Consider the following 26,680-nt stretch of genomic DNA (forward strand, 5'->3'; position numbering starts at 1 on the left):
TACCCCACCCCCACCCCCCAGATAGGCTTCACTTGAATCCCTCTCCAACACTCAAGGAAAATACTATGGCAGGGTTAGTCCAGCTTAGAAGATCACTATAAAAGACACGTGAGAGATCTTCTACCTAATGAACACCACACACATCCAGCCGGTCTCCCTTCTTTATTGATCTCTGGCTATAGCAGGGGCCTGGGAGACCAAGAGCATGGGGGAGTCACATGCGGTTCAGAGTGGCAGGTCTAATGACCATGGAGATGGACTTCACAAGAACAGGGCCCACTGTACAAATGCATGTATTTACAAGAGAGGAGGAGGCAGTCACCTGGACTTGGCCTTATATGGGGTGACGTGGGGCAAGGAGCCTGAGGACAGGAAGAGGCTTTACCTGGCTGCACTCGCTCTGGGTGCTCCAAGTTGCTACCGCCCTGAGCCCCTCCCCATCTGCCTTCCACCCACCAGGGGCCCCAGGGAGGGGGAAATCTCTTAGTGGGCCAGTTCGGGGAGAAGGGAGGCAGGAAGGACCTGCTCTGTGTCAACATTACTGGGTAATACTTCCCCCTGCTTGCACTGGGGCTAGCTGCTCTCTCCTTCCTTTGCTTGTAAGATACATCCTGAAGGAAGACCTCAGAGCGTTTACAGACATTGGTCGGATGAGGGCTTCCTAGTTCCCGGGGACAGGAAGGAGGCAAAGGGTCAGAAACCCATCTAGATCAGGGTACAAGTCCCTCAAGCCCAGACCATCCCCAAGTTCTTGAGGACTCCAGGAAAGACTTCCCTCAGACAGAATCCCAATGGCTCCTCTCCTCTCCCAGCCACTGTCTGGGCACAGGAGAGAGAGAGAGAATTTGCAAGGGAATGGGGCTGAAGAAGTGCAAGTATGGGATCAAGAGGATGTTCCCCACTTCATCTTAGGAAGGAACCTGAAGGGACACCTGCCCTTCCCATGCAGGGCTTTGAAAACTGCCAGCTTCCTATCTTATTCTGGCCCTTTCTCAGGGAAGAGAAGGGAAACCCAGACCTGCCAGCTAAGATCTGGGGTGGGGGACTGAGGGAACCCCCAAAATGTATTGCTTAGAAACTTGGAGGCAAGAAGGATGGGGAGGGCCTAGGGGGCTGGCATCTCTGACCCTCCCCTCCAAACTGTAGGAAGCCTGCAGGGAGCTTACTCCTCCCAAGTGGCCGCTTGGCCAAAGAAGGAGTCCAGAGGCAAGGGATGGGCACAGTGACCACTGGGGGCCTGTGGGTGGGGAGGGGCCCTTCCCACACCCCACCCACTCCAACATTTGGCTCTCAGGTGAGCTGTCTCTCCCACAACCAACACACTCCCTTGGAGCAGATGGGGGAACCAGTCCTGATGGATAGTGCTAATGACATCGAAGACTTTGGACTCAGTGAGGACCTAGAGAAAGAAGGAGACACTTCAGAGTTCTGTTCTAGGATTTCATATCTAACCTGACCTTCCTTCTCCAAATTCCACCCAGTCATCCCTTGATCTCTATTTAGGTGCTAATGCCCTTCAAAAGCATGGCAGCCAATGGCGTGAGCTGGGCTGAAATAGAAATCATATTCATTCACCTGCTCTCACTGAGCCTTGCAACCAGACTTGGTGCCTGTTTCCTAATCTCACAAAGGCTGATGTATGTGTTGCCCTACCTGCACGGTCCTGTACTTTCTTCCTTCAAGAAACAACTGTGGGACCAAAGAAGGTGGTAGGAGTCCCTTGCTTCCCACCCCTACCCTGGCTTAGTCTGATGCCTCCAATTCTCTGCTTTACTGCCTGGAAAGAGGAGAATCTCCTGCTGAGTGGAGACCAGAGATGAGCCACCCGAAGCCAAACTGGCCTGGCTAACCTCCTGCCTCCCAGCTCACCTGGCCAGCCCCCAGTTCCCTAATCCAGATTCCCATTCTGGTTGTGCTCATCTTCTGCAGGGGAGGATGGGGCTTCTTCCTCACAGGGGGACAGTTCATCAATGGACATCTGGTTGGTGATGCCTACAGAGAGTTCCAAGAAATCTGATATTAGGCCAAGAAGTAGTTTTTCTAGAACCAAAGGTGTATGTGAAGAAAATAAGAGGACTGACCCTCATCTACCACCTGCATCAAAACTGAGCTACATGAACCCCTTCCCATATGGAACACTCACAGCCCCTGCACACATTGCAGCCAGCACCACCAAGTTACCCAGATCTCTAGGGGTGCCATTTGGAGACAGTTAGAGAATACAAGGGGTCCAAACGGAATGTGCACAAAGTCCCATGACTTAAATTACTATGGCTGTCCCTATCATCTCTTCAGCTCTTGTTCTAGAACAGCCCAAGTCATTCAAACAGCCTTTCCTGTGGCTTCCTATTTTAGCCAGACTGGTTCCATTCCCAACTCCAGGAGCCAAGGAGTTTCCTGGGACTTAACAAGAAGGGGACTGCTGTTGCGCTGCCAGTCAGTCCTAGAATGTTCACACATGTGCATACATAACAGCACCCACCGCTTGCTGCCCGTTCCTTCCACTTCTGTTTGTTCTCTTGAATGTACTTGGTCCAAGTGGCACGGAAACTGATCACATCAGGGTTGGGGTCTCCTACGTCCACATCTAAAGAAGGCTGGCGCCACTGGAAGCTAGGAATAAGACCCCATACACACACCCAATTCCAGATATAAGACCCAACCCTCTTCAGAACCTACTTCTTAGCCCTCAGCATAGAGATAAAAGATCAATAAAAGGCTGAGGGGTCAGAGTTCTCTTTTCCCTCTTCTAGATACCCCCCAAAATCCTTGTCTCTCTTCCCACAACTATACCCCTTCCTGTCCACTCTTTTTCTCCTGGTAGAAGAAAAACAAAAACAGTATTATCTGAAAGACAGCATAGACCCTTAAAGGAAAAACAAATTTTGGAGGCCTAGGTATAAGTCACACCCTTCTAGTCCCATCCTTTTGTGACAAGCAGAGAGGCTCTCAAACCTAAAGCAGCCCACCTCCCTCCCACCTCCTTCTAGCCTGTGTCTCTTCTCATAAAGGTGTCCCCTCTGCATTCAATGATCCAGGACACATGGTTACCCCAGCCACAGTCACCTGGGCTGACTTTTAGGCTTGGAATCATCATCTGCCAAGGGCTGGACACTCTTTTCTGCCATATCGGTCAGCACAGAGAAGGTTGGCTCCACAATGAAGTCAATGAAACCTGCAGGAAGTGCTTAATCAGCAAAGATGTCTCACTTGGAGAGCTAGGCAGAGGTGAGAGGAAGCACAGCTGTGAGACCCAATTGCAAATAACAAGGCCTGGAGAAATGACTTGAAGGAAGAGCTTTCCCATTGGGAACAACTTGGAGAGCCCAGAAAGATCCTTCTCCTTTGTCAGAGTGCCCCATCCAGCCCTTCATCCTTGCCTCAGCAAGAAAAGCAGTTTGGGGGGTTGGAGGCTTGGAACAGGCCTAGCCAAGCCCAGACATCTCCCTTCCTCTTCCCCTCAGACTCACCTATCTGGGACTGGGCCACCAATGTGGAAGTGCGATCACAGAGTGGAGAGAAGGGCAGGCCCAGCTCTGCCTCCTTGTCACCCTGGGGAAAGAGGATAGATGCCTCAGGGTTGGGAGGGCTGGGGAGATGAATGACTGCAATGGGAGAAAAGGATGCTGCCCCTATGACCTGAAAACAAGGGTGCATAGCAAAACCCAAAGTCCAGGTGGGCTGATAAAGACCTTACAGGGTTGGGATCCATTCAAGAGTAAAAGGTAGGAAACTTGCAGAGCAGGGGGTAGAAAGGCTCCACTGACAGGGTTACCTGGCGGAAGAACTCTTCCATTAGGGCCTTGGTCCAGCGGCTGTGGACTGACCACTGCTTAGTTGGGTGGCTGATGTCAGCAGCATGTAGCAGAAGAGATAGGGCCTTGGACTTGTCAATCCTGGTTAGGGGAAGTGTTAAAGAGAAAGAAGCTGATCTTCTAGGAAAAGGAAACCTTGGCCATTCTCCAACTTCCAGTCACACACACATACACACACACACACACACACACACACATTTCCACATAACTCTCTTAGAATCAATGGACATGAATTCAACTCCCTCTCATATCTACCACCCACTAGTTGTGAGACACTAAGCAAGTTACTGAAAATGTCATAATTCATCTTCTTCAAGACAAAAATGAGAAGCCACACATTGAGTTGTTCTGAGAATTAAATGACTTATAACAAGTATTTCAAAGTGTCTGACACATGATATGTACCCAGTGATGTTATTTACAATGATAATCATTGTTCTTGCTGTTAACTAGCCCCCAACAATGTCCTATGACGACGCCATAGTTTCTATCAGACACCATACACACAGGTCAACACATACCTCCAGGGTACCAAGTCCATTCTTGCTTATACAACACTTATCCATTCCCAGCCACTTCTAAACAGCATTAATTAGAATTATAACATTTGTCCTGTCTTCATTTTTGTTCTTTTTTAACCTCACACAACTCTCCCAGTAGCTAGAATAGGAGCTAGTGTGGAGGGAGGCACTTCACTGTTCCCATTTCAGACAAGGACATGTCCAAAAAGATTGATTTTATTTCCCAACATTCCAGAGAAATCATGTTCCGCAATTACAATAAAAGCCCATCCAAGCTCCTCCTGGTCAATGCCCTCCATCAGACCAGTTAGACACAAATCCAAAGCCACATTCACAAACACCACACACACTTACCCATGTATACTCAGATGAGTGCCTAGAGCCAGGAGAGTCTCTGAACCCAGGTAAGAACCCAGGCGTACCACTGCCCATTGTACCCTGATCCACAAGGCCTTCTCTCCGGCCTAGCCCTGCCCCACATCCCTCCATGTGTGCTACCTTTCCAACTGCTGCAGTGCTGTCTTCATAGACTTCACTTGCTGGAAATGGCAGGACATGTCTGTGGCCAACACCATCTCAATAACCAGGGCCCGCAGCTCTCTAAGTGGACAAACAGAGAAGAAACCAGTCCTTTCAGCAAGGGGTAGGACTAAAAGATAAGGGGGGAAAGAAGGCTTGGCTAAGAGTTTCGGGGATGGCACATGCTGGCCTGTACTCACGCAAATTCATCCTTGGTGAGATTGATAAAAATGTTCATCTCATCATCCTGCATCATTCGAAAGACAGAGCTGATGTGGTGATTCTCCAGCACCGATCGATCATTGTACAGGATGGCACATTCTGACCTGTGAAGCTGTATGTCATGCCCAGCCCCCTATAAAGGGCTCCTCTGGCAGCTTTGGCCCCTCCTGCTCCTGCCATGCCCCATTGCTCACTTGGTCTGAATGTGGAAGCTGTTGGTTGTGCCTGTGTGCTCATAGTCATGGATGGCTGCAGCAAAGATGATGGCCAAGACCTCAATCTCTGACAGGCAGTGCTAGGGGAAGAGGAAGAAAATGAAGTAGGGCCAGCACTCTGCCAATCACTCCCAGACATCTCCTCACTCCACCCATCATCAAAGCTAGCCATGTGTTTCAACTCTCAGAATTGCCAGGGACCTTCCTCTGTTCCCACCAGTCATATGCCAACTACACCCCATCATGTGCCCCCAGCAGTGCACAGGAAGTACACCTGGGAACTCTCTGGAGGAAGTGAATGCAATTTTACTCTGAAGGTGTTGGAATTCCAGGAAGCAGTATAAGTAAAAGGGCACTGAAAGAGCAGCCAAGGCTTCCTAGTTCTAGATCCACAGGCCCTAAACAGCAGGAACATGGTCAGGTACCTACCACCATGCCTGTGCGGAGAAGGAAGCAATGGACAGTCTGGGTCACATCGGCTGCGTGGATCTGGTTGTGGTAAGGATTCTTATATTTCCCATAGCCTGTCTCCAAGGCCTCCAGAAAACTCATCAGAAACACTGTGGGAATCTACAGGAGGAATAGTGACATCAAGGATCCACAAGAGTAATGAGACAGGCAATCCCAGCACTCTTTTCAAGGTAGTCAGGTGTGATGATCCTCACTCTTATCCCAGCACTTGGCTGAGGCAAAAAGTGTGCAAGCTCTAGGTCAGAGTGGACTCTATAGGGAGACCTCCACCTCACTTCATCCACCCACCTTCCCCAAAAAGAATTGGGAGTGACCTAAAGGACTAGCATTGGCTCTGCTAGTTCAGATTCAGGCTCTACCACCTGCAGCCTGTGTGACCTTGGATAATCCACATGTTTTCCTGTGCCTTCCTAGTTGCAAAATAAAGATACTACTACCAACCTGGGATTTAATGAAAAAAAAGTACAAGGCATTTAGTAAGTACTCTCTGAAGAGCATCTATAATTATTATTTCCATGGAGATTTCTAAGGAAAGGAAAGAAAGCCTCCCTCCTACCTTCCAACCACCTGCACCACCCCCAAATCTAATACCATGGAGAAGGGCTCAGAAACAAAGGAAGAATAAGATGAGCTACAGAGCATCCTTGTAGCAGATATGGAGCATCTGTTCCTCTGAGAATTCCTCCCTGACCACCTCCACCCCACATATGCCAATAGGCAGCCCACCAGACCCACAGCATTTACCCACATGTGCACATACCCCAAGAGCTAGGGCTCTAGCCATCCACTCTCAATTCTGTCCCTGACAATATATGCCCTTGGGATATCTCTGCCTCTTTCAAGAGACTCAAGGCTCCTAGAGGGCAAGGCTACTCTTCACCAGAGTCCAGGAAGGGATCCAGGGCTCAGGACTTAGGGAGGCTTCTGCAGATAAGCTTCAGAGTGACAATGGACAAAGAAGACATGCCACTAGTCAGTCCTGAGCATCCCCCACCCTTACCCCTGGAGGGCTGTGCCCCAAATTCAGGGAATTTTAAAGGACTGTTTCCATGACAACTGCCCTTGCTTTTGCGTTGCCATGGTGTCCCTAGAGGGAAGGGAAAAATAGGGGGGAACAGGAAGGGAAGAGACCATGGAGCTTGGGAAGGAAGCCTGACCATGATGCAGTAGACACCCCTATCGCTAACAGTTGTAAAGCAGTCAGGCAGGCTAGCTAAAGCCAACTCACTGCAGCTACTCTTGGGGGCTCCCTAAATCTAGCCCTTCCACATAGGGAGGGAGTTAGAAAAAGCTGGTATCTGAAGTACATCTGAAAACTACATATCGAAACTGGAGCTTGGAAAGGGAACCCACAGTTCTTGGCCTGAGGAGACAGAGCTGGAGTGGACAAGGAAAGTTCAGGGGGCCAGGTCTCATGAAGCCCCAGAGGAGAACCCGACTGAGCAGCTCAGTCAGAAGAGGAAGAGTCAAAGGTCAGGGAGAGCCTACATGGGCAATGTTCCAGTGAAGTAAGAGAGGACCACTAGGAGGACACCCCCGCCTTTACTACTCAGACCATACCCTTCAAAATCTGCTACTTCACCTTCAACATCTATTGCCACCCCAGGTGCCACCCCATGCATGCCCTAGAGCCACCTGTCAACCCTTCACACTCCTCTTCCAGAGGTGAGTTCCAAAGTGTTCGTTCCTGGCCCAATTCCCTCCCAGTGCTGTTCCCACCAGCCAAAAGACCTGGAGCAGACTTCTTTCCAGATTGTCTTCCTTTCTGCCAAGCATACAGCCCTTCCCAGTTCTGCCCAGAGCTAGTCCGCTCCAGACAATCCCCAGCACAGACCAGAGCTGGAGACCTAGTAGTCAGGTTTGCATTCTAGCCCCTCCCTTTCCCCCAGAGAACAAATGGAGAGACTCTAATCCCAAGGGATGACAGCACTGGGCTCTAGACCTCCAGAGTCCACAGACAGAAGCAGAAGGGGAGACAGATGGCAGCCAGCTAGAAGGGGACAGGCCAGGAAGGAAAAGGAACAATATCCCAAGCTAACTACTTGCAGGCTGATACCTCAGGAAGCAGTGAGTGAAGTGAGAAGCCAGATTACAGCAGTTTCAGGGGATGCAAGAATGGGATGGGCAGGGGTGTCATCCCTGACACTGGGACAGGATGAGGGAACTACGCATTGGGAACCTTTTAGGACAGAACAGAGAGGAGTGGGGAGTCCTGCCTGGAGGTAGAGGTAGAACACTGCCAAACCTTAAAGCGGCTGATGAGGCTATGCCGAGTCAGCAACTCAAAAACAATGGTCCTCAGAGCGTGGTCGTCGGCTGCCCGGTTCAAGGAAAAGACATCAAAGCACCAGAGGTCCAGGTTCTGTGGAAAAGCAATGGACTAGGCAGGAAAGCTCCCCTCCAAATCTCCCTTGTGATGGCAAGATCAGTTAGACTTCTAGGTGTACTTCCCAATGAAGCAAAAAAGCAAAGGTGGTTATGTGGGTCTTCTTCAACCCAGGTGTCTCTCAGTACCAGAGAGACAAGAAGACAATGGTTTGCCTCTTGGGTAAGTAAAAGTTGTCCAGAAGAACATAGAAATAGTTAAAAGAGGAAGAAAAAAAAAACCCACACCACACCACAAACAGAAAATCTGGTAGTCTCAATGGTTATTCAACCCCCAACCTTCTCCTCTTTCCCAAAAACCCAGGGGTCACCTTGAGACATTTGTGGACTGCAGTAGAATATGTGGGGCCCACAGAGGTATACGTTCTCCGGAACATCCTAAGAAAGAACATAGAAAAATCAGGGACAGCCTAGGGAGGAGAAATTTGGCCAATTGGGGCTGTGGGAATAAGTCTCAGGATAGGTAGGGTCATGAAAGATTAGGCTGACTGGGACAGAGGGCACAACAGAGGCCAGGGAGGTTGAGAATGGGCAAACCTCACCGCTCCACGAAGATCCCAGCCTGCACAGCATGCACGATGCTTCGGAACTTGGGTTTCTCTTCTGCCCTGCGACCTTTGGCTCGGGTCTGCTGGGTGAAGGTGGAAGCCAACCAGTCCCGCACCTCTGAAGGCACGGCATCTGACCGAAGTTCCCGAAGCTCATCTTCAGTGTCTAGGATTTGCCTGAGGACAGAAGGAAAGTCACAGCTTGAGACCCTGCACCCAGCTATACCCACTTAATGTCTCTCCCACTCAATCTTCATCTTTCCTTTATTTTACTACAGCTCTTTGTATCTATCTTCCTATGGAACATCTCTAACAGTGAAACAACCCACTGTGTATGGCCGTGAGATCACTATGGACATGACTTAGCAAAGGGGAACACTACTTTCCAGGGATGCTCAGGGCAGCATAGCCCATCAGAAATAAACTACAAGGTTCACATACGAATTTTTTTTTTTAATTTTAGGTATGGTGGAGGCAGAAGAACCAGGAATTCAAGTCAAACATTAGCTACATAGCAAGGTCAAGGCCAACCTGGGTGACATGAAGTCATGTCTCAAACAAACAAAAACGACAACAAATAAACTTAAATTATTCTTCTAGTAGCTACCTTAAAGTAGTAAGAAGAAACTGGTAAGGGCCTTAAGAGATGGCTCTGTGGTTAAGAACACTTGCTATTCTTGCAAAGGTTCAGAGTTCAGTTCCCAGAACCCACATCAGGCAGTTTACAACTACCTGTAATTCCAGTTCCAGAAGATCCCACACCCTCTCTGGCCTCTATGTTGGTACCAGACATGCATGTGGTGCACATATATCCATGCAGGCCTTCACATATACAAGTAAAATTAACATAAATATTCTTTTTAAATTTCAAGAAAAAGAATGTTTTTAAATTGGTAGAATGTTTCATGACAAATTTTATTTAAGCTAATCCATCTAAAATATTATTTCAAGAAAAAAAAAACTAAACATATAATGAGTGAATGGCATATCTTGTGTTCTGTTTTTCTATCTTTAAGAGCCAGCATATAATTTACAGACATATTTCAATTCATCCTTGTACTATAAGTCCTCAGTAGCCAAATAGAACCAGAGTCACCTCTCCTGGCCAACACGGGTCTAAAGAGGTATTCCATGTGGGTGAGGTTAGAACTAGATGGTTTCTAGGGTCCCTTGCATCATTGTTTCTACCTTTGTCTTTCCCAGCACTGGGGATCAGGCCAGGGTGTCAGGAATGTGAAGCAAACACTCCACCCCTGAGCTCCACCCCAGCCCTTTCCAGGCGTTGTCTATCTCAGCATCTCTCCACCTCTTTATCTCTGCCCCATCCTCTTTGTCTGCAGCCCTCATTCCAGCCCTTCCCTCCTCCCTCTCTGGGGCTCTGCCTATCTAACATCTTCCTTCTCCATCTGCATGCCTCTCTCACCTTGTCTCATCAATGTAGACAGCTTCCAGCAGGGAAGCTGTGTATTCCAGGTTTTTCTTCAGCTCCTCGATGTTAACCTCCCCATTCTCCAACTGCTTCACCATGTAGCGCAGCCTGCAGGGTGTAAGTACAGATGCTTAGACACTACAGCCCATTCAGGGGGGTTCCCCCATTAGGGGGCACTTTGCAGAAACACTTTCAGTCTTCTGAGATGTTAATAGTCCTAACATTAATGACAACAGCAGTCAGTGTTTTTCATTCCAGGCTCTGGCTTCTACCTATAAGTTAATATACACCCCCCTCCCCACCACCCCCCCCCAGTTTTAGCCTAGGCAGTTGGCAGTCCCAGGAGGGATGTTGCAGGAGGTGATTTGTTTCAGTCTCCATACTTCCCTAGGAGAGATGGCTTTGGGATCAACACCAATCAAAACAGTCCCCAGGATCCATTTATTATCTTGGTCAAGGCAGGGAGGGGGAACACATCCACAGCCCCTCGATCCAGGCAAGGATGGCAAAGGCACAGAACAAAGACCAATCTGAATGCTTTTGCCTGGCCTCACTCCACGCAGGCAGAGCTAATGGATTATGATTCCAGAATCCATCAACCAGGACAAAGCAAGTTAACCCCTGGCTGTCCAGGCCACAGATAGCCTCAAGCCGTCTCTGACCTAGCCAAAATTTAACCCTCGCAAAATGGTAGGGTGAAGCCAGGTTCTTTCTCATTCATCTGATGCCTTCCCCTTCACATTTTGCAGCTTTGAATTCTGGGGGGTCACTAATTAACTGAGAGGTTTCTTGGAAGTCTAGCAAAAGCAGCTCAGAGTTGTAAATGACACTAGGGCTCCCTCCCAACATCCACCCCTCTATACGAGGCTCTCCCATCCAGACTGGGTAAGACAGTAGCTAGGACAATTTCCCACTGAAAGGGGTTTCAGCAATCCAAGGTCACACTGTGAGTCAGGGAGGAAAAGAGAATGAGTCAGGGACCAGAGGCTGAAATTAGCATCAATTCCCAGGGATGCTGGGGGGTGGGGGGGGGAACAATGGCATTCCTGAACAGAATCGGCTATAGAAACCTGGGGTCTCAGCAGCTTTGGAATAGGGGCTCAAAATAGCTAGCCCCAGGAAGTATCACCAGCCAAGTTCCACCTCAGAGCCCAGCCCACCTGGCCCATATGTCTGAGAGTAAATAGGGCAGAAGGGAAAGGGGCCAGTCTGGGGGTGGGGAGCTGGAAGGAGGAGCCCTGTGCCTCTTGAGTAGGCTCTTGCCCACCTCATTACCCATGCCTCACTGGTTCCATGTAGAAACAATCAGTTGTCGACAAGGAGGGTAGGCTTAGGGAAAGCTCAGTCCATTTCTGCTACACAAGGAAAGAGAAACAGAAAAGGGACTAGACATCTTGGAAGGCTTTCCCAGCCAAATAAACAAGAAAGGGCCACCAGCCAGGAACTGCCAGAAAATCACAGAACAAAAAGGTGCACTCTTTGGGCCCAGACAGGGCCTCCCTCTCTACTTAGTCCTGGTAACACAAAACAGAAAGAAAATCTTCTACTGCCTGTGATTTAATTCTCCTCATATTCCACACCTTACCCTCATCTGCTACTTCACTCACCAGTCCCCCACCCCCACCCAAAAACCCTGTCCCCAGCATTCAATACCCACCACTGTCTTTTCCAACCAAGCTAAGGAAATATAAGGGCTGGCTCCCAAATGAACAGCCACACCCACGAGTTCTCATTTGCATTTATTTGCATAACTGCTAACAATGCAGCCAGCTCTACATTTTGAAAATGTTTTCTCCTATTTTATCTCATTTTATCCTCACAATGGGCCAAAGAGGGAGAAAGGTAGGGAAAGGATTGCAAACCACATTTCCAATGCACAAACCCAACTCCTTGACATGGTTTTACCACACTGTAGTCTTTGAGGCTGAAATCCCAGGTTCAAAGCTCACTTCCTGAGATACATCCCTGGACCAATCACTAATTCTAATCAATGTGCATTAAAATGTGGCCTCGAGATAAAATAAAAATAAAATGTAGCCAAGAGAAACTGGAGAGATGGCTCAGTGGATGAATACTTAGCTACTTATCCAGAGGACCTGAGTTCAGTTCCTAGCACCCCTGTTCTTCCAGCTCCAGAGGATTTAACACCCTTTGCTGGCCTCACACACAGTTGGTATACACATACCATACACAAAATCATACACACATACACATAAAAGCAAAATATTTTTTTAAAAAGCATGCCTGAACTCCCAGCACTTGGGAGGCAGAGTCAGGTGGATTTCTGAGTTCAAAGCCAGCCTGGTCTACAGAGTAAGTTCCAGGACAGCAAGGGTTACACAGAGAAACCCTGTCTCAACACTCACTGATAGATAGATAGATAGATAGATAGATAGATAGATAGATAGATAGATAGATAGACAGACAGACATATAGATAGACAGATAAAAGTGGTTTAGAGACAGCAGATACCAACATCACCTTGGATCATAATTCTAAATTAGTAGATTCTAAACCTCACTGAACATTTGCTAGACCAAAGGAAGGCATGCATTTTTAAAATTTAGTGTGTGTGTGAGTGTGTGTGTGTGAGTGTGTGTGTGAGTGTGTGTGTGTAAGGTAGAGGACAATTGGTGTACTCCATTCTCTCCTTTGACTATCACAAGAGTTATGTGGATTGAAGTCGGGTCATCAGGTTTGCCCCAGAAGCTCTTTACTCCCTGAGCCATTTACCATTTCCTTGTCACTGGCCCCCACTCTGCCCCAACCAGTCCTTTAAATCCAGCAAGCACTTGCCTGTTCAATCCCAGCCCAGGAGAAGAAATCCAGTTTAAATGGAGATGACAGAAAATGCCAGTGACTAGTGACTATACAATTTAAAACCTCATTTGAATCTCACAAGAGTTTTAGGAAATAGGAAGCACCTTGAGCCCAAGATCACAGGACTTGTCAGTTTCAGGTTGGCAAGGCTAACAACTCACACTAAAGTTAAGGGGACCTACCTATGTCCCTGTACATTGGTAGTATTAAGACAGCCCAAATCTGACAGTGTAATTAGCATGTGGAGAGACACAGGACATTGCACCACAGCCTCAGCCAGTACCTCATTAATGTTCTGTTGTCTGGACCTGTCAGTGAACTATAGGGCATGGCAATTATCAGTGTGGTACAAACAGTGCCTGGTTTACCTTGGTCTCCATACTCAGAGCAAGTTCATCAACTAGAGAAGATTTGGGAAGACTATCAAGTGAAAGGCCATCTGCCAAAGCTTACAAAATGGCACTACCCAGCCAGGCTTCTGAAAGACTAATGATGAGCCCTGGGACAGGAGCGAAACCGTAGGTTGACTTTAAACAGCCCATTCAAGTTCCACCTTCTGTGGCTGCTAGAACTGACCCAGGATCTTCTGTGGGAGTCTGAACAAAACATGATCCAGACACCAGAAAGACAGGGAGAGGGAGAAGAAGATTAAAGAGTAAATTTGATAAACAAGGAATTCAAGAAAAGGATCTGGACTCGAGCAGCTGAGAGGATCCCGGTGCTGAACTGCACCCTCCTAAAGCCAAATAAACACACACACACACCATATGCTAGGCAGCAAGGCCTCTTTTATCTCAAAGTCCTTCAGAGAGAAGACCCCCTATGCCTCACTAGCTACAGTCCTTTTCCTCACCTACAACACTTCTAGAACAGCCCTCTGTTTCAGACCTCAGAGAGTTCGACCCATGAAAAGCCCCTTCCCTTGAGAAGAGGTTCAATACTAACCAGCCCTTATCAAACTTCCACAAAAACTGAAGTTTCCCAGAATTCCTTCCATTCCCAGCCATACCAATTCCACCATCACTTTCTTCCTCCTTTACTTTTAGCCCTCCAGTCTTGACCCTGGCAGGCCCCAGACGCCTCTAACTTCAGTTGGAAGAAAGACTCTAGAAATAGTAGCCCACAGAGAAGACTGCAGCCCCCACCAGCCCATCTGGGGATTTCCAAAGCTGTCTGCCACTACTTCCAGTACTAAGACTGCCACAAAGATCTCTGTAAACAGGAGGCTTAGAAAAAGACTGCCTCAATCCAGAGGAGGGGGAGATAAACAAAGGGTTGAGGCATAGTAGCTCATCGGTGAAGCCCTTACTTAACATATACAAGGCCCTGTGCTCCCCTCCAATAATGGGGGTTTTAAAAAAATAGTCCTGGCACTTGGGAAGCAGAAACAGGAAGAATGCAATGCATTCAAAGCCAATCTGGCCTACAGAGAGAAGAGAGACATGAGGGCTGGGGGCTGGGGGTGCAGGTATATAAGATCTTAATGATGCCAGGGATCAGGAAGAACAGAGAGAACCCCTGTGAAAATACCTGTCATAGTCAAGCAAAAATAGCAGAGAGATATAGAAATAGGAGATATGATAAATAACAGAGAAATGGAAATATGAGAGTTTACAAGCAACCTGTCCTCACTCCTGCAGCCCTCTTCATGCCCCCCTTCCTGCCCTCCCCTCTCCTCCTCTCTCCCTGGCACCTACCTGAGGATGGGGCCCTGGAGGTGGCTCCTCTGGACAGGAACAGGGTTTGCCATGGAAATCAAAGTTCCCTACTTCAAAGTATCAAAAAGCTGACCCCAGGGCACAAGGGCCCTTACTGGGGAACAACTCCCTCTCGAACCCCCAACTTCCTCTTCCAAATCCCAACAGGACTGAGAAACTGACCAGAGAGCACTTTGTGAACAGGGAACAGAAAGGGCCTGGCTAGAAGGGTGATGAGACAGAGACCTAGCCCACAGGAACTGGGTGAGAGGCCGCGGGAAAAGTTTCACATCTGAATCAGACTGAAAACAAGAATCTGCTGTCAGAAGAGTCCCAGAAAGGCCAGAAATAGCACAGGCCAGCCCCTTGCTCTAAGGGGGTGGGGCTCCTGTTTGGGGAAAAAGGGATTAGCAGGCAATGTCCGGAGGCAGGGACAGGGAACCATCCTGAATCTGTCACAGAGAAGTCTATGGTAGGAGTGGAAGGAGACCATAGGGTCTAAGCAGATCAGCTCCTGCAAATCCCGGCTTCTTCTAGGGCCCTTCTTCTAGGATCCTTAGCGCACCTCAGAGAATGTTCAAGGCAGGAGGGCCCCACAGAATTACTTGCACTTGGGAAGGGATTTGCAGAAGTTAGAGGCCAGAGAAAGCTCACAGGCAGAGAGAAGTGCACCCCACTGCACAGTGAATGAAAAGTCGGGGGATGGAGGGAGACCTGTTCAAACAAAGAGAATGGAGGGGGTGGGCGGGAACTGGCAGAAAACAACAATCAAAAAAAAAGAAAGAAAGAAAACAGAAAAAAAAAATCCACGAGGCTGGCCAAATAATTCCTAGCCTCGATTTTTCTCATCTTACATACGGAGACTGGGGGACACCGTGACTTAACCAGAATGAGGTTAACACTGCTCAGAAGTGGAGGAGGACTGATCCCGGGAGGGGCAAAATAAGGCTTCCAAAAGACCTTGAGGACCAAGACCCCTCTTTCTCCTCCTGACACCCGACAGGAAAGAGCCTGGCGTCTTCATCGCCAAGTGGACTATGCACACAGCCCTAACAGCTTCCCGATTGGCTGCAAGATGACATCACCAATACAAGCTCATTGGGGCTATGATTGGTCCCCTGGGGTTGGGGCGGAGCTAAGGAGGAGGTAGGAGGGTTGAAGCAAAAAGTATCCTCAAATCTAGGGTCGTTTGATAGGCGAGGAATGAGAGAAAGGTCTCACAGGCACTAGTGTGGCCAGAAAAAAAGGGGGGGGGGGGGGAGAAACAGACCTAGAGTTTGGGTTTTATGACAGGGTCTTTTCCCTCCTTCCCTACCTCTCAGAAGCAGAAAAATAAAAAAGACTGTCACCGTGCCAAGGCCTTAAAGCAGTATAAACAAACGAAGTTTAAGGACCTGCTGTTTCTCAGCGGCTCTGAGTCTCTGAGAGGTGGGACAAGTGGAAGTGGACTGCAGTCCACGGTTGCTCTCTAGAGGACTGGTGGCCAAGAAAGGAGAGGAAAGGAGAGTGACCACTCTCTGTGCCCTCACCCTCCCTACCATGGCCACCAGCTGCTTAGTGCTCTCAGAAAGGATTAGACCCAGCATCAGAGTCTCCGGCCAAGCCATTTGGCTTGTTTTTCCATGCTGATTGCGAAGGATGGGTGAGAGAGGAGCAGGTGACAGCCAGCTGCACTCATTTCCAAAACAGCAGCATCCTCCAAGCTGTGCTTGCTCTCCTGCCTGCAGCCCTGTTCTGCTAATCTCAACTTTCCCACTGAGAGGTAGACATTAATTTAAACTGGAAATCCTTGAAGAGGCTATCTCATCATCTTCTGCTCTCTTGTCCAACAGCAGGAAAGATGCCTGGACAAAAATGACTGCTCACCCCCATACTAGATGCTGTGTCACCTATTCCAGCCTATGATTATAGACAGTTCCTAGTAAGGAGAGATTTAGGGGCAATCACTATCCCTTTCCTGTAGTGGGAGGATTCATACATTCATCCACACCCTGAACTGAAGCCTGAATCCACACACTTACCTCTAACTGAGCAGCTAAGTCATCTGGCTACGAGGAAAGACAGAGATATGAAGACCCCCACAAGAAGTCCAGTGTAGATTTCCCTTCAGCTCTTTCATATATTTTTATTAATGTTTATGTTAATATAAGAAGTTACAAGTTTCATTATGCCACTTCCAAACATGTGTCATTCTGCTTTGTTTTTGTTTTAGTTGGTTGGTTGGTTTGGGTGTTGTTGTTGTTATTGCTGTTGTTGTTGTTGTTGTTGAATGCTGTTGAGGTTTTATTAGGTTTTCTTTTGTTGTTGTTGTTGTTTGATTGTTTGTGACAGGGTCTCTCTCTCTCTCTCTCTCTCTCTCTCTCTCTCTACCCCTGGAACTCATGACGGCTGGCCTCAAACTCACAAACTCCTTTGCCTTCCAAATGCTGGGTTTAAACATATGTGTTATCACATCTGGCTTTCTGCTTTGTTCTTATTCACCCCTCTCCTCCACTGCTCTTTTCCATCCTTCCTGACCCTTCTTGCTAGGCCCTCTTCCCCTCCAAATCCTCTCCCCATTTGCTTTCATTCCATCACTTTTTTCTGCTCCCCTCCTTTAAGGTCTCTTCTTCCCCTCTTACATTACCCCTTGAAATTAGAGGTAGAGAAAGCCCAAGCACAGGACCTCCTTGTCCTTCCCACACCCAGCTTTCTCCCTCGTGTATCAAGGACTAATTATTGGCATAAAGGACAAAAGTTGGTTCTGGTCAGATAAAAGGAGAAGAGAGAGGACTGGGTAGTATTGGGGAAGAAAGTACCTAGATAATTTCAAGGATCCAAAAATCATAGAAACTGGAAACAAATAAACAAGGATATCAGCTAGGTCTCATTTTAATATGACTTGAGTAAAACTCAGGAGAATTTATTTGCCTCGATTTTGCTGACTGTGTAGGACCATGGGAAAATCTCTCTGAGTTCTAGTTTCCATGTTTAAATCTGGTAAATAACACACACTTCCCAGAAGTCTAGTGAGGACCTGATGAGATAGTTACGAAAGCACTTTGGGAACTATACAGTGGTACATCTGTGCAGACGGATATTGCCATTAGTCCAACCCTTTAGCTAGTTTTCAAATATTCATTGAGAGGCTTCCATAAACAAAGTCCCAAACGCCCACTAGTGCCCAGGACCCAATTTTCTCATGCAGTCCTCAAATGGAACCTGAGCTATGCATGGAAAACCTCCAATCTCTCCAAGTGTCTAGGGCTTTTCTCTTTCCCCTGTAAGTCCACACAAACTGGGAGGAAGCAGAGGCAGGGGCAAGGACCATGCAAAGCTTGGAGCTGCAGAATCCAAGAGCAACCAGATCTTTGCCATACATTCCCCTCCATCCCTGGTTCCCATTGCTATCTGAGCAACCCTAGTACTGGCAGCTGGCTGGGCAGAGTGGCGGGGGTGGCTCCAGAGATAAAAATAGCCCCCCTAGTGGCAGAATTCGGATGCCATTCTGGAAGATGGCAGACCTCAGGTTGACATAGTAGTCACGACAGCCATGGGAGATCTCTAGGCACTGGACAGAGAAAGGGGTGGAGAAGATGTACTGTCAATACTTTTCCATCCTGGGAGCCTACTGTCAATACCTTCCATCCTAAAAGAGCAAAAGGAGATGAGATAAAGGTGTAGAAAGTCCTGAAAGATAAACAGGTAAAGAAATTTGGGAGGTGCTACAGAAGTAGCCAAGAAAAACACTGAGGCACAGAGTGATGAGGTCTGCTTCTACCTTGCCGGTGTATGACAACTCCCCAGTCCCCTAACTAGAAGCCATTTCTAACAGTTGTTCCTAGCAACAGCCCCAGCACAGCCCAGACTGTGCTGTGGAAAGAAACAATTTAAGCAGTTCCAGTCTTAGATCAGACTAATACAAACCTGTATCCCAGTGCCTGACTGGATATAGCATGCAAATATACCACCTCTCCCTCAGACTCCAGCCCTTAACAAAGGGAGTAATTGGGAAAGGTTGGCAATAGCACAAGGTGAAGAAAGATGGGGGGGTGCCCAGACATTATCCAAAAGAGTGCTTCTCCAGCTCACGTGTTCATTGGCCCCTCCTTGAACTGTGGAGTTCTGCTTATTGACTACCTCCACAAACCACCCCACTAGTCCTTTAGACATCCCAGCAGATGTCTCCAGCAGATGTTCTGCTTCTAGGGGACTGACCAGATGCTTAAAGCAATCTAAGATGGGTAAGAGCTGGAAGTTTGGCAAGAATGGCTGCAGGTGTGTAGAGCAGCAGAAGGCTGGGTCAGCAGGACTGCAAATTGGTCCCAGTACTTTCCCCAATCCTATCAATTAGCTCCAGGAACCAATTGCTTCCTCTGTGGCCCATGTAGCTCTTGAATTTAGGGCCAGGCATTGCAGGCAATAGGGAACCAGGGTCTCTTGGCCTTGATTCCCAGGTTCTAGAGTCCTTCCTTTCTGACTAATTTACTGCTTCCCCCAAATCAGCATTTATCAGGTCTCAATGGAAAATGATAGCTTCCTTTTTTCTAACCTTTGTGAATTTCCCAAGAAGTTCTACTTCATATCTACCCTCAATACATTCTGCAGCAATCAAAACAACAGCCAACTTTGTTGACATTTCAAAGGCAAGCAGAGGAGATGTTACATATCTTCCACGTTGGAATTCCTAAAGCTCCAGCTTGGTGCAGATGCTCCAAGCTCTGAAACTTGGCAAGTGTGCTCACTCAGCTCAGGCTGAAGGGAGTTTCCAAACAAGGTGGACATAGAGGACAGAACTAGGGAGAAGATGCCAGGGTAGATGTTGGATGACTGATACAGAAGGGAGTGGGAAGCTGAGGATGTATAAGGAAAGGGGAAGCTTCATGGGCCCTTAATCCTGTCTGTGAAAGGTTCCCCAGGTACCTGACCCAGAAGGCCCACTCCTTTCCCAGCCTAAACAATGCCAATACCAGCTGGCAGCCTCTCGGCCCACTGCAGTCACTGTAACTATTTGCAAACCTGACTTCGCATTGCAGCTGCACATTCAACTGCCCTGAGAACCCAGCTCAGCCCAAAGCAACCCTAAATATTCCTGACTCTTCTCCCAGCCCGAGCCACAGGCCTCTCTGGATACACCTTGGTCTTTCTCTCTGACAAACTCCGCCAGTGTCCCTCTGGGGATTGCTAAGGTCCCACCCACATGCTGAAGTAGAATCTTAACCTAATGTTTTCTTCCCAACCAAGAATAAGAACCACAGTTAGAGAAGGAGCTAGGGAATGAGAGAGTGCAGAAACTACTGCAACAACAGAGGGAGGATGGCTAACAAGCACCACTTGGGGAGGCCTGCAATGAATGCTTAACAACCACTTTTCTCCTTACTGCAACACAGGACCTCCTCCCCCTATCCAGCTCAGCTCAGCTCCTCCCAGAACTCTCTCCCAGCTCTCTTGGACCAGCTGTCTTCCCTCCTGAGTGGACAATCTTCATATCTAACAACTTCAGCCTTCCTAGTGTCTCACCTCCACCCCACCTGCTGCCCTCATTTTATGCCTCTTTCTCTGAAGCTGTCCTGAAGAGAGTGGGAAAATAGCTACTCAACTTCCATACTTGAGAAAACCAGCCCCTTGAGACTCAAAGGCAATTACTTGGCTTCTTCCCTGGAGGAGCTGAGAGGATGAGGTCGCTGATCAGGCAAAAGAGAGGCCCTGCAGAAAGCAGGAGTTGAGTCTGGACTCTGAAGAAAGCCCCAAAGGGTGTCTTGCAGCCAACTTACCCCATAGTCACCACAGCAACACCTAGAGGGTGGACGCCTCTCCAGAGGTTCGCTGGCTCCCAGCCAGGAATGAGAATGAGTAGGAGGCTGAAAGCATGAAAGGGTGAGTGAAGACAAAAGGGACAGAGAAGGCAACTGGGATACAGAAAAGGAGGAAAAATTAGTGTAGGAAAGAAGGGAAACCCAAGAAAAATTGGGACAAAGGGGCAAAGTGGTAAGATGGTGTAGAAAGAGTCAAAGAGAAAGAAGGGAGAGGACAAAGGCCTTGGGATTTCTTCAACCATTCCTTTGCTGACTCAAAGACAGGCAAAACCTCTTGTCGGGGTTTGATACTGGCTGGCTAGCGGACTGGCTGGCTAGTTGGTCTTTTTATTTTAGAGACAGAGTCTCATGTAGCCCGAGTTGGCCTTAAATTCTCCCAAGTGCTTAGATTGTGGGAATGTACTACCACACCTGGTTTCAAGGTTTTCTTTTCCTCCATTCTAGTCTGAGAGGGCACGAAAAGGGAAAGGTCTAAAGAGGTCCAGGCTTTTCTCTAACTGAATCCCCCTTGTCTGCCAGGCCTATTACATACCCAACCTCTTCACCTTCTTCTGGGCAAAAATGACAAGTGCAAGCCATGTAGAACCACCTTGTCTCCCCAGCCTGCTTCTTGGGGCTCTTGGGCAAGCATAATAGTATTGGGGTTCTAAAGGACTTGTAGAGTTCTTCTAAAATAAAAAGTAGATATTAAAGTAGAGATAGAAGACATGGGGTGGAAGAGGGAGACTATAAAAACTAGGGAAGAGAAATTCCCTGGCCATAGCTGAGAATGAAGGAAGAAGAGCAGACCCAGGAGTGAGAACTGCCCCCTGCCCCCCACCCCCTGCCCCATTCTCCACGGGTCCAGGTAGCTGAGGGATATGATCAGCCTGATGATATTACTCCAAGCCAAGTATTTAGGATGAATGTAAAAGAGGAAGGGTTGCTTCCCATGCTGACCCTTGCTTACAACTAAGAGTGTTCCATCTTTGTCCTGTTCAACCATTAGGACTAGGTAACAAAGACTCCTGTTATCCTTTTCACATTAACCCACACCCTTCACAGTGTATCATCCTTCCAGCCCCATTAGCCTCTCATTCACTGAACTCGGACACATGTCCTCACCCCTCCCATGGGATCACTCATCAGCAAGACTCTACCAAATCATGCCCCAGTTAACTTGATAATTCATGTTCCTGTCTCCTGAATCTTCATCTTTTTCTCCCATCCAGTCATTAGTCCCCCATTCATTCCCTCACAAAGCAAGCTCCCCCATACTGAAAGGTCTCCACACTTTATCATTTAATGTTACTTTCATATAGATAATATCAAAAAACAAAGTCTAGGAGTTCAAGATCACACGGCACAGGATTGTCAGAGTGGGAATTTGAGCCTAAATTCATCTCCTAATATTCTCTCTGCCCTTCAGCTGTCACCAACCTCCACATACCTGTTCTGACCAGTCATGGGAAGTTCTTTCTTTTATCTGAATTTGAGTTGGCCTGTCTCTGGGCCTCTCCCCATCTTAGTGCAGAATTCCCTCTCCCTCTACAGCCCAAAAGCCACTCAGTCCTCATTCACACAGCACTATGGAGGAAGTAGAAATGTGAAGTGTCTGGTGAGAAAGAAAGAAGGTATAAAAACCAAGGAGGAGAGATTCCCTGGTGACAGCTAGAAATGAAGGAGAAAGGGCTCGTTCAGGGAAGACAGAAAAACAAAAACAAAAACAAAAACATAAACCTCCCACTGAGGACCAAGAGGCCTGGTGCTCATGTTTTCTAGAGTTGGAAGGAGCCACAGTTCATCCCGCAATCTTCACAGCAGCTCCACGGCTATATGCAGAGAATGGGTGAATGACAGCAAGATTTACAATACCAGTTAAAGCCACATAAGATTACTGGATAGGGCATATACAATATGAGAACCAAATGTCAGAATCAATCAATCTGGATCTAGTCCCTCAGCTTCCTCCTGCTGTCCTCTGAATCTCCCTCAGGATTGCCAAAATATTTGAATGTGTCACAAATACACACAAAAGATCATGTATACATCATATCCCATTACCAACATGCTCATTCACATACACTTATACTTCATCTTGTCCACGCCTACAACCACATGAAGCATTCAGGTAAGAGCATACCTTCCCAGAATATTAACTGTCAAACACACCATTCCTAACCGAGGGAGAGAAAGGGAGAGGAGAGAGAGAGAGAGATCATCACGGAGCTGTGCTTCCAGCATGCGTCACTCTCTATCCAGACTTATAGGTATACATGTCTCACACTCACAGTTTCAGTCTCTTGTTCACACAAAACACAACCTTTATATCTATGTAACTCATTCAGTTCCTGGCTCTGATCTGAGATCCCACTCCTGAAAAAACAGCAACCAAACCATCTCCCTTTCCTCTACCTCCATTTCCTGCTCACCCCTCCCTCCTGTGTGGAGGTAAACACGCACCACAGAGTCAGAGACAGAACTGGATGTCATGACTTCACCCACACATAACTAATTCATTTCTTTCTTCATTCCCTTATAATAGTATTTCTTGAGAGCCTATATTGTTCAAGGTGCCACCTGAGACTCAGATGAAACAAAGATAAGCAAAAAAATCACTTCAAACACATCCTTGTTCTAGACTCAGCTGTTATGACCTTGAACCTCTGGGGTCCTGAGAATGAAGCAGGGGAGAGACAAGAAAAGAAGATTGTGCCTACACTGCCCCACACACAGAGGGAATTTTTATCTGTAAAATGTAAAATCCTGAGAGAAACTAGGGCAGAGATGAGAGTGATGCTTGTATGCCCTGGGAGACAGAACTCACATCTGTGTTTTCATTTGTGTATGGCCCCCAAAAGAAAGACTTGGGCAGAAGCACAGAGTGTCAGAATTTTACCTCTTGTATAAACGTAGCAAGATGAGAAAAGGTGTGCCTTCCCAACTCTCCACAAGGGCAGGAAGCATATTCACTTCATCCAGTAACATAAGCCCAACAGCTAGTACTCTATCTGCCCTGAACAAGATGCCCAGACTGTTCTTGAATGGTTGGTTGGATAAATGAATGGATGGATAGATAGATAGCAAAAGCAGAAAACCAATTGGGGTTTTTCTTGATTCTAAACAGATCCTGAAAATTCCTTCTACATCTAGTTGTAGTATCTTTCCCCCACGATCCCCAGTGCCCTCTTGTCTTAGATAAGGGTGGACAGCCAGGTCAAATTGTTCTTATTCAGCTGGAGATGTTTAAATCAACATGACTAGCCCCTAATTTTCAGACTGCATTTCTCAGTCTCTTTATTTGTGAATCTCCTGAGTTAGAAAATTTTTCCTTCTAGCCAGAAGTAAAATCCCATTGTTGGAGAATTCCCTAACTCATATAGCCCTAGATTCTTAGTTGATCCTCAACGGGGTCCTAGTATGAGAAATGGGATTCCTGGATGTTCTTTTCAACAAGAAACTACCCTGAACAATTGGATTAGTGGAGGTTTTCTGTCCAGAGGCAAAAGCACCCTAAGAGTCTCTATTCCTAGATTAGAACTTTAAAGGGGGCGGGGGGGGGCGGGTAGGATGTGTTGTGTTTGAGAACCAAGATACATACAAAAAGATTCAGATATGTAGAAATCCCATCTGTCTCCTTTACCATTCAGTGCCCAGACCTGAGACAGGCATGTCTACCTCCCTGTTTCCAGACTAAATAGCCTCTTTTACCCTCACCCGTGAGAGAGAAGGGAGGTTCCATTTCCATTTTAGGGAATTCCTCCTTTCTCACCTCTTTAGAAACAATGACTAGAGGGCTGGGAAACTCCTCCCACCTAGAAAGAAAGAAAGGGTGGGAAAAAAAAAAGCCAGAAATCCTTCTTCAGGTTGTCAAAGCCGTCTCAATATTCAAATCCAGAAAGCCATCAACCTGGGCTCTACCGTTAAATCTTTCTGTGCCTTGAGAAAATGAGACTGAGAATCCACTCCTAGGGATGAACAATCAGCTAGCTAGTATTCCTTAGGACCAGCTTGCTGAAGTGAGATAGACCAAAGTCATCTATCTAACCAGTGAGGCCACTGATCCTTGCCCACCATGGAAGGCCATCTAAAAAAGGCACTATGGAAACCTCCACTGCTTTCTCTCTCCAGAGTTCAGTACCACCTCTGGGGTTCTCTTTTCTCACATCAAAGAGGGAAACAGCCATTAATTTTCAGGAAAGATTTATTTTTGTTTGGCTAGAAAAGTGTGGAGAGTGATGAAAATGAGGAAACCCATTCTACTACATGGCCCTGCTGCCTAGAATGAGAGCCAAGAGAATGTATGAGAAGCCATTAGTGCCATCCTGAGACGCTGGAATTCTGTCTGTAACCCCTGACTCCTATTTCTTCTCAGCCACGTTCTCACCTGACACTCTGTCCTCAGTTTAGTGACCATTGACAGAGCATCCTTTTCTATCAAGACCCACTCAACAAAAATCAATTCAATCCGTTTTTCCATTTCCTCATCCTCGAACTCATTCCAAAGCTGTGCTTCACAGAATCCAGCAAATTGCATTGGCCAGAGGCAGCAAAGGAGGAGGACAAAGGAGCACGTTTGGATTCTAAGCCTTGTTGCCCACTGTGCCTCATTCTCCCTAAGGCCTCTGTAAACAGCAAGCACGTTAACCAGACTCACCTGCCCAATATAAAGTCATCAGCTCATCACTGTTGGTAAAATATTTGAAGAACAAGACAGACATGGGCATCTGTCCACTCCCTACCTCCATTCCCTCTCTGTCAGAACCCAGAGAGAAATGGTTCAATACTTGCTGCTGAGGGAACTGGAGAAGAACAGGGTTTGGGAATGGTTACCATTTTGTTTCCTATCTATTCTCCTCTTTTTCTAGAGCTGCAGGGAATCTCTCAGGGAGATGTGCATCTTCTCTTATCTTCTGATTAAGAATCCACAGACTGTAGAGATTACCCAATGGCACCTGCCTGGGGGGTAAACATGGTACATGACCCAATCCTGTTCTGCTTTGAGGGGCAGGAAGAAAACTTCCTTTTCTCTCTCAGAATGGTGCATGAAACACCTGAGTTCGTCCTCTCCTCTTTCAGTCCTCTCCATGTACTCTAGTCCCACAATAAGGAATGAAGCTTACAAGTGCTTGGAGATCCTGAGAGATCCTATATAAATAAAAAGGCTTTGATTAAGCCAATCACGTTGTTCCTGTCAATCAATCAGTCTTCTTCACTATCAATCACCTGGTCCTCTAGCGTCCAGGTGACGGTTCCACCCACTCCTCCAGACCATTTAATATGCAATTTCCAGACACCAAAGCAGATGATCTTCTTAAGTGCAGGGCACCCTCATCCTGTTCCCTGTGGGATGCAGGGGGAACAACCAATCCCAAAGAAGATATATAGAACCCACAGGTTGGCACAAATATCTCTCTGTGCACTAGATCTGCATCGGTGTGCAAGTGCTCTTCACACCTCTGTGACCCATGAACACTCGTGCACACTGCATATGATGGGTCTCACATCTGCACAACCCTGCACATGGATATGTGTGAGTCAGCCTGGCACCTCCTGAACGCTGCCTGTCTGCAGCCCTGTCACACCGCACATACAGTGCGCTGCCTCTTCGCGCTGCTGCGTGTCAGCCTGTCACCCAAAGGACCACAAACACAAGCACAAGCTTTGCAACTCCTAAACCTGCTCTAACCAACAGACTCATTCTGCCGAGAACCCATACATGTGACCTGGACAAGGATGTCAGGGCCATGTTTCCTCGCACCTGCCAACATGTGTGACCAAGAGAATCTACCTGCCTGGTTCCAGTTGCAGCACCACATACACGCAGTAAGAGAGTTCAACACACACACACACACATTCCCCCCCCAACCCCCCCCCCCCGCCAGAGACTCACAGAGACCGTAGCTTAATCCACATTTTCTTGCTGGGGGCTGACTTCAGCTCCAGGGGTGACGGGCAATCCGACTCCAGCATCTCTGGAGGACTGCGGGGGGACAGCTCCATGCTCAGCCACTGTCTAGAGAACAGAAGGAGGAGACAGCCCCTCTGCTCAGCTTCGGACCCTTACCGAGAGACCCTCGCCCCTCATCCTAGACCCTTCCCACCTGCGGCTGGCGTGGACCAGCCAGGCCGGTGTGTTTCTGCTCGGCCCAAGCTAGCAGGGCTGCAGTTCCTGCGGCTGCTTCTCTCACGCTACCCAGCTGAGCTCTGGACTCCAGCTTCCAGCTCTCCGCGCCGCTGCCGCCGCCGCCACCGCCGCCGCCG

At 47.8% G+C, this 26,680-nt stretch overlaps 1 protein-coding gene across 1 annotated transcript; it reads right to left on the minus strand.

The window, feature by feature from the left end:
- Positions 1-47: 47 nt before the first annotated feature.
- Positions 48-26,680, minus strand: Pde1b (phosphodiesterase 1B). Its single transcript, XM_021183379.3, has 16 exons — positions 26,521-26,680; positions 26,310-26,432; positions 10,120-10,233; positions 8,691-8,873; positions 8,460-8,526; positions 8,009-8,125; positions 5,722-5,862; positions 5,272-5,372; positions 5,056-5,181; positions 4,835-4,936; positions 3,776-3,896; positions 3,471-3,552; positions 3,067-3,175; positions 2,483-2,613; positions 1,870-1,992; positions 48-1,399 (listed from the first exon to the last, which is right to left on the minus strand). The coding sequence occupies exons 2-15, from the start codon at positions 26,417-26,419 to the stop codon at positions 1,889-1,891; spliced, it is 1,608 nt and encodes a 535-aa protein (XP_021039038.1). The 5' UTR covers positions 26,420-26,432; positions 26,521-26,680; the 3' UTR covers positions 48-1,399; positions 1,870-1,888.

The sequence above is a fragment of the Mus caroli genome, unplaced genomic scaffold, assembly GCF_978045245.1.
Source record: "Mus caroli unplaced genomic scaffold, Mus_caroli_1 scaffold_16, whole genome shotgun sequence".
NCBI classification, from domain to species: Eukaryota; Metazoa; Chordata; class Mammalia; order Rodentia; family Muridae; genus Mus; species Mus caroli.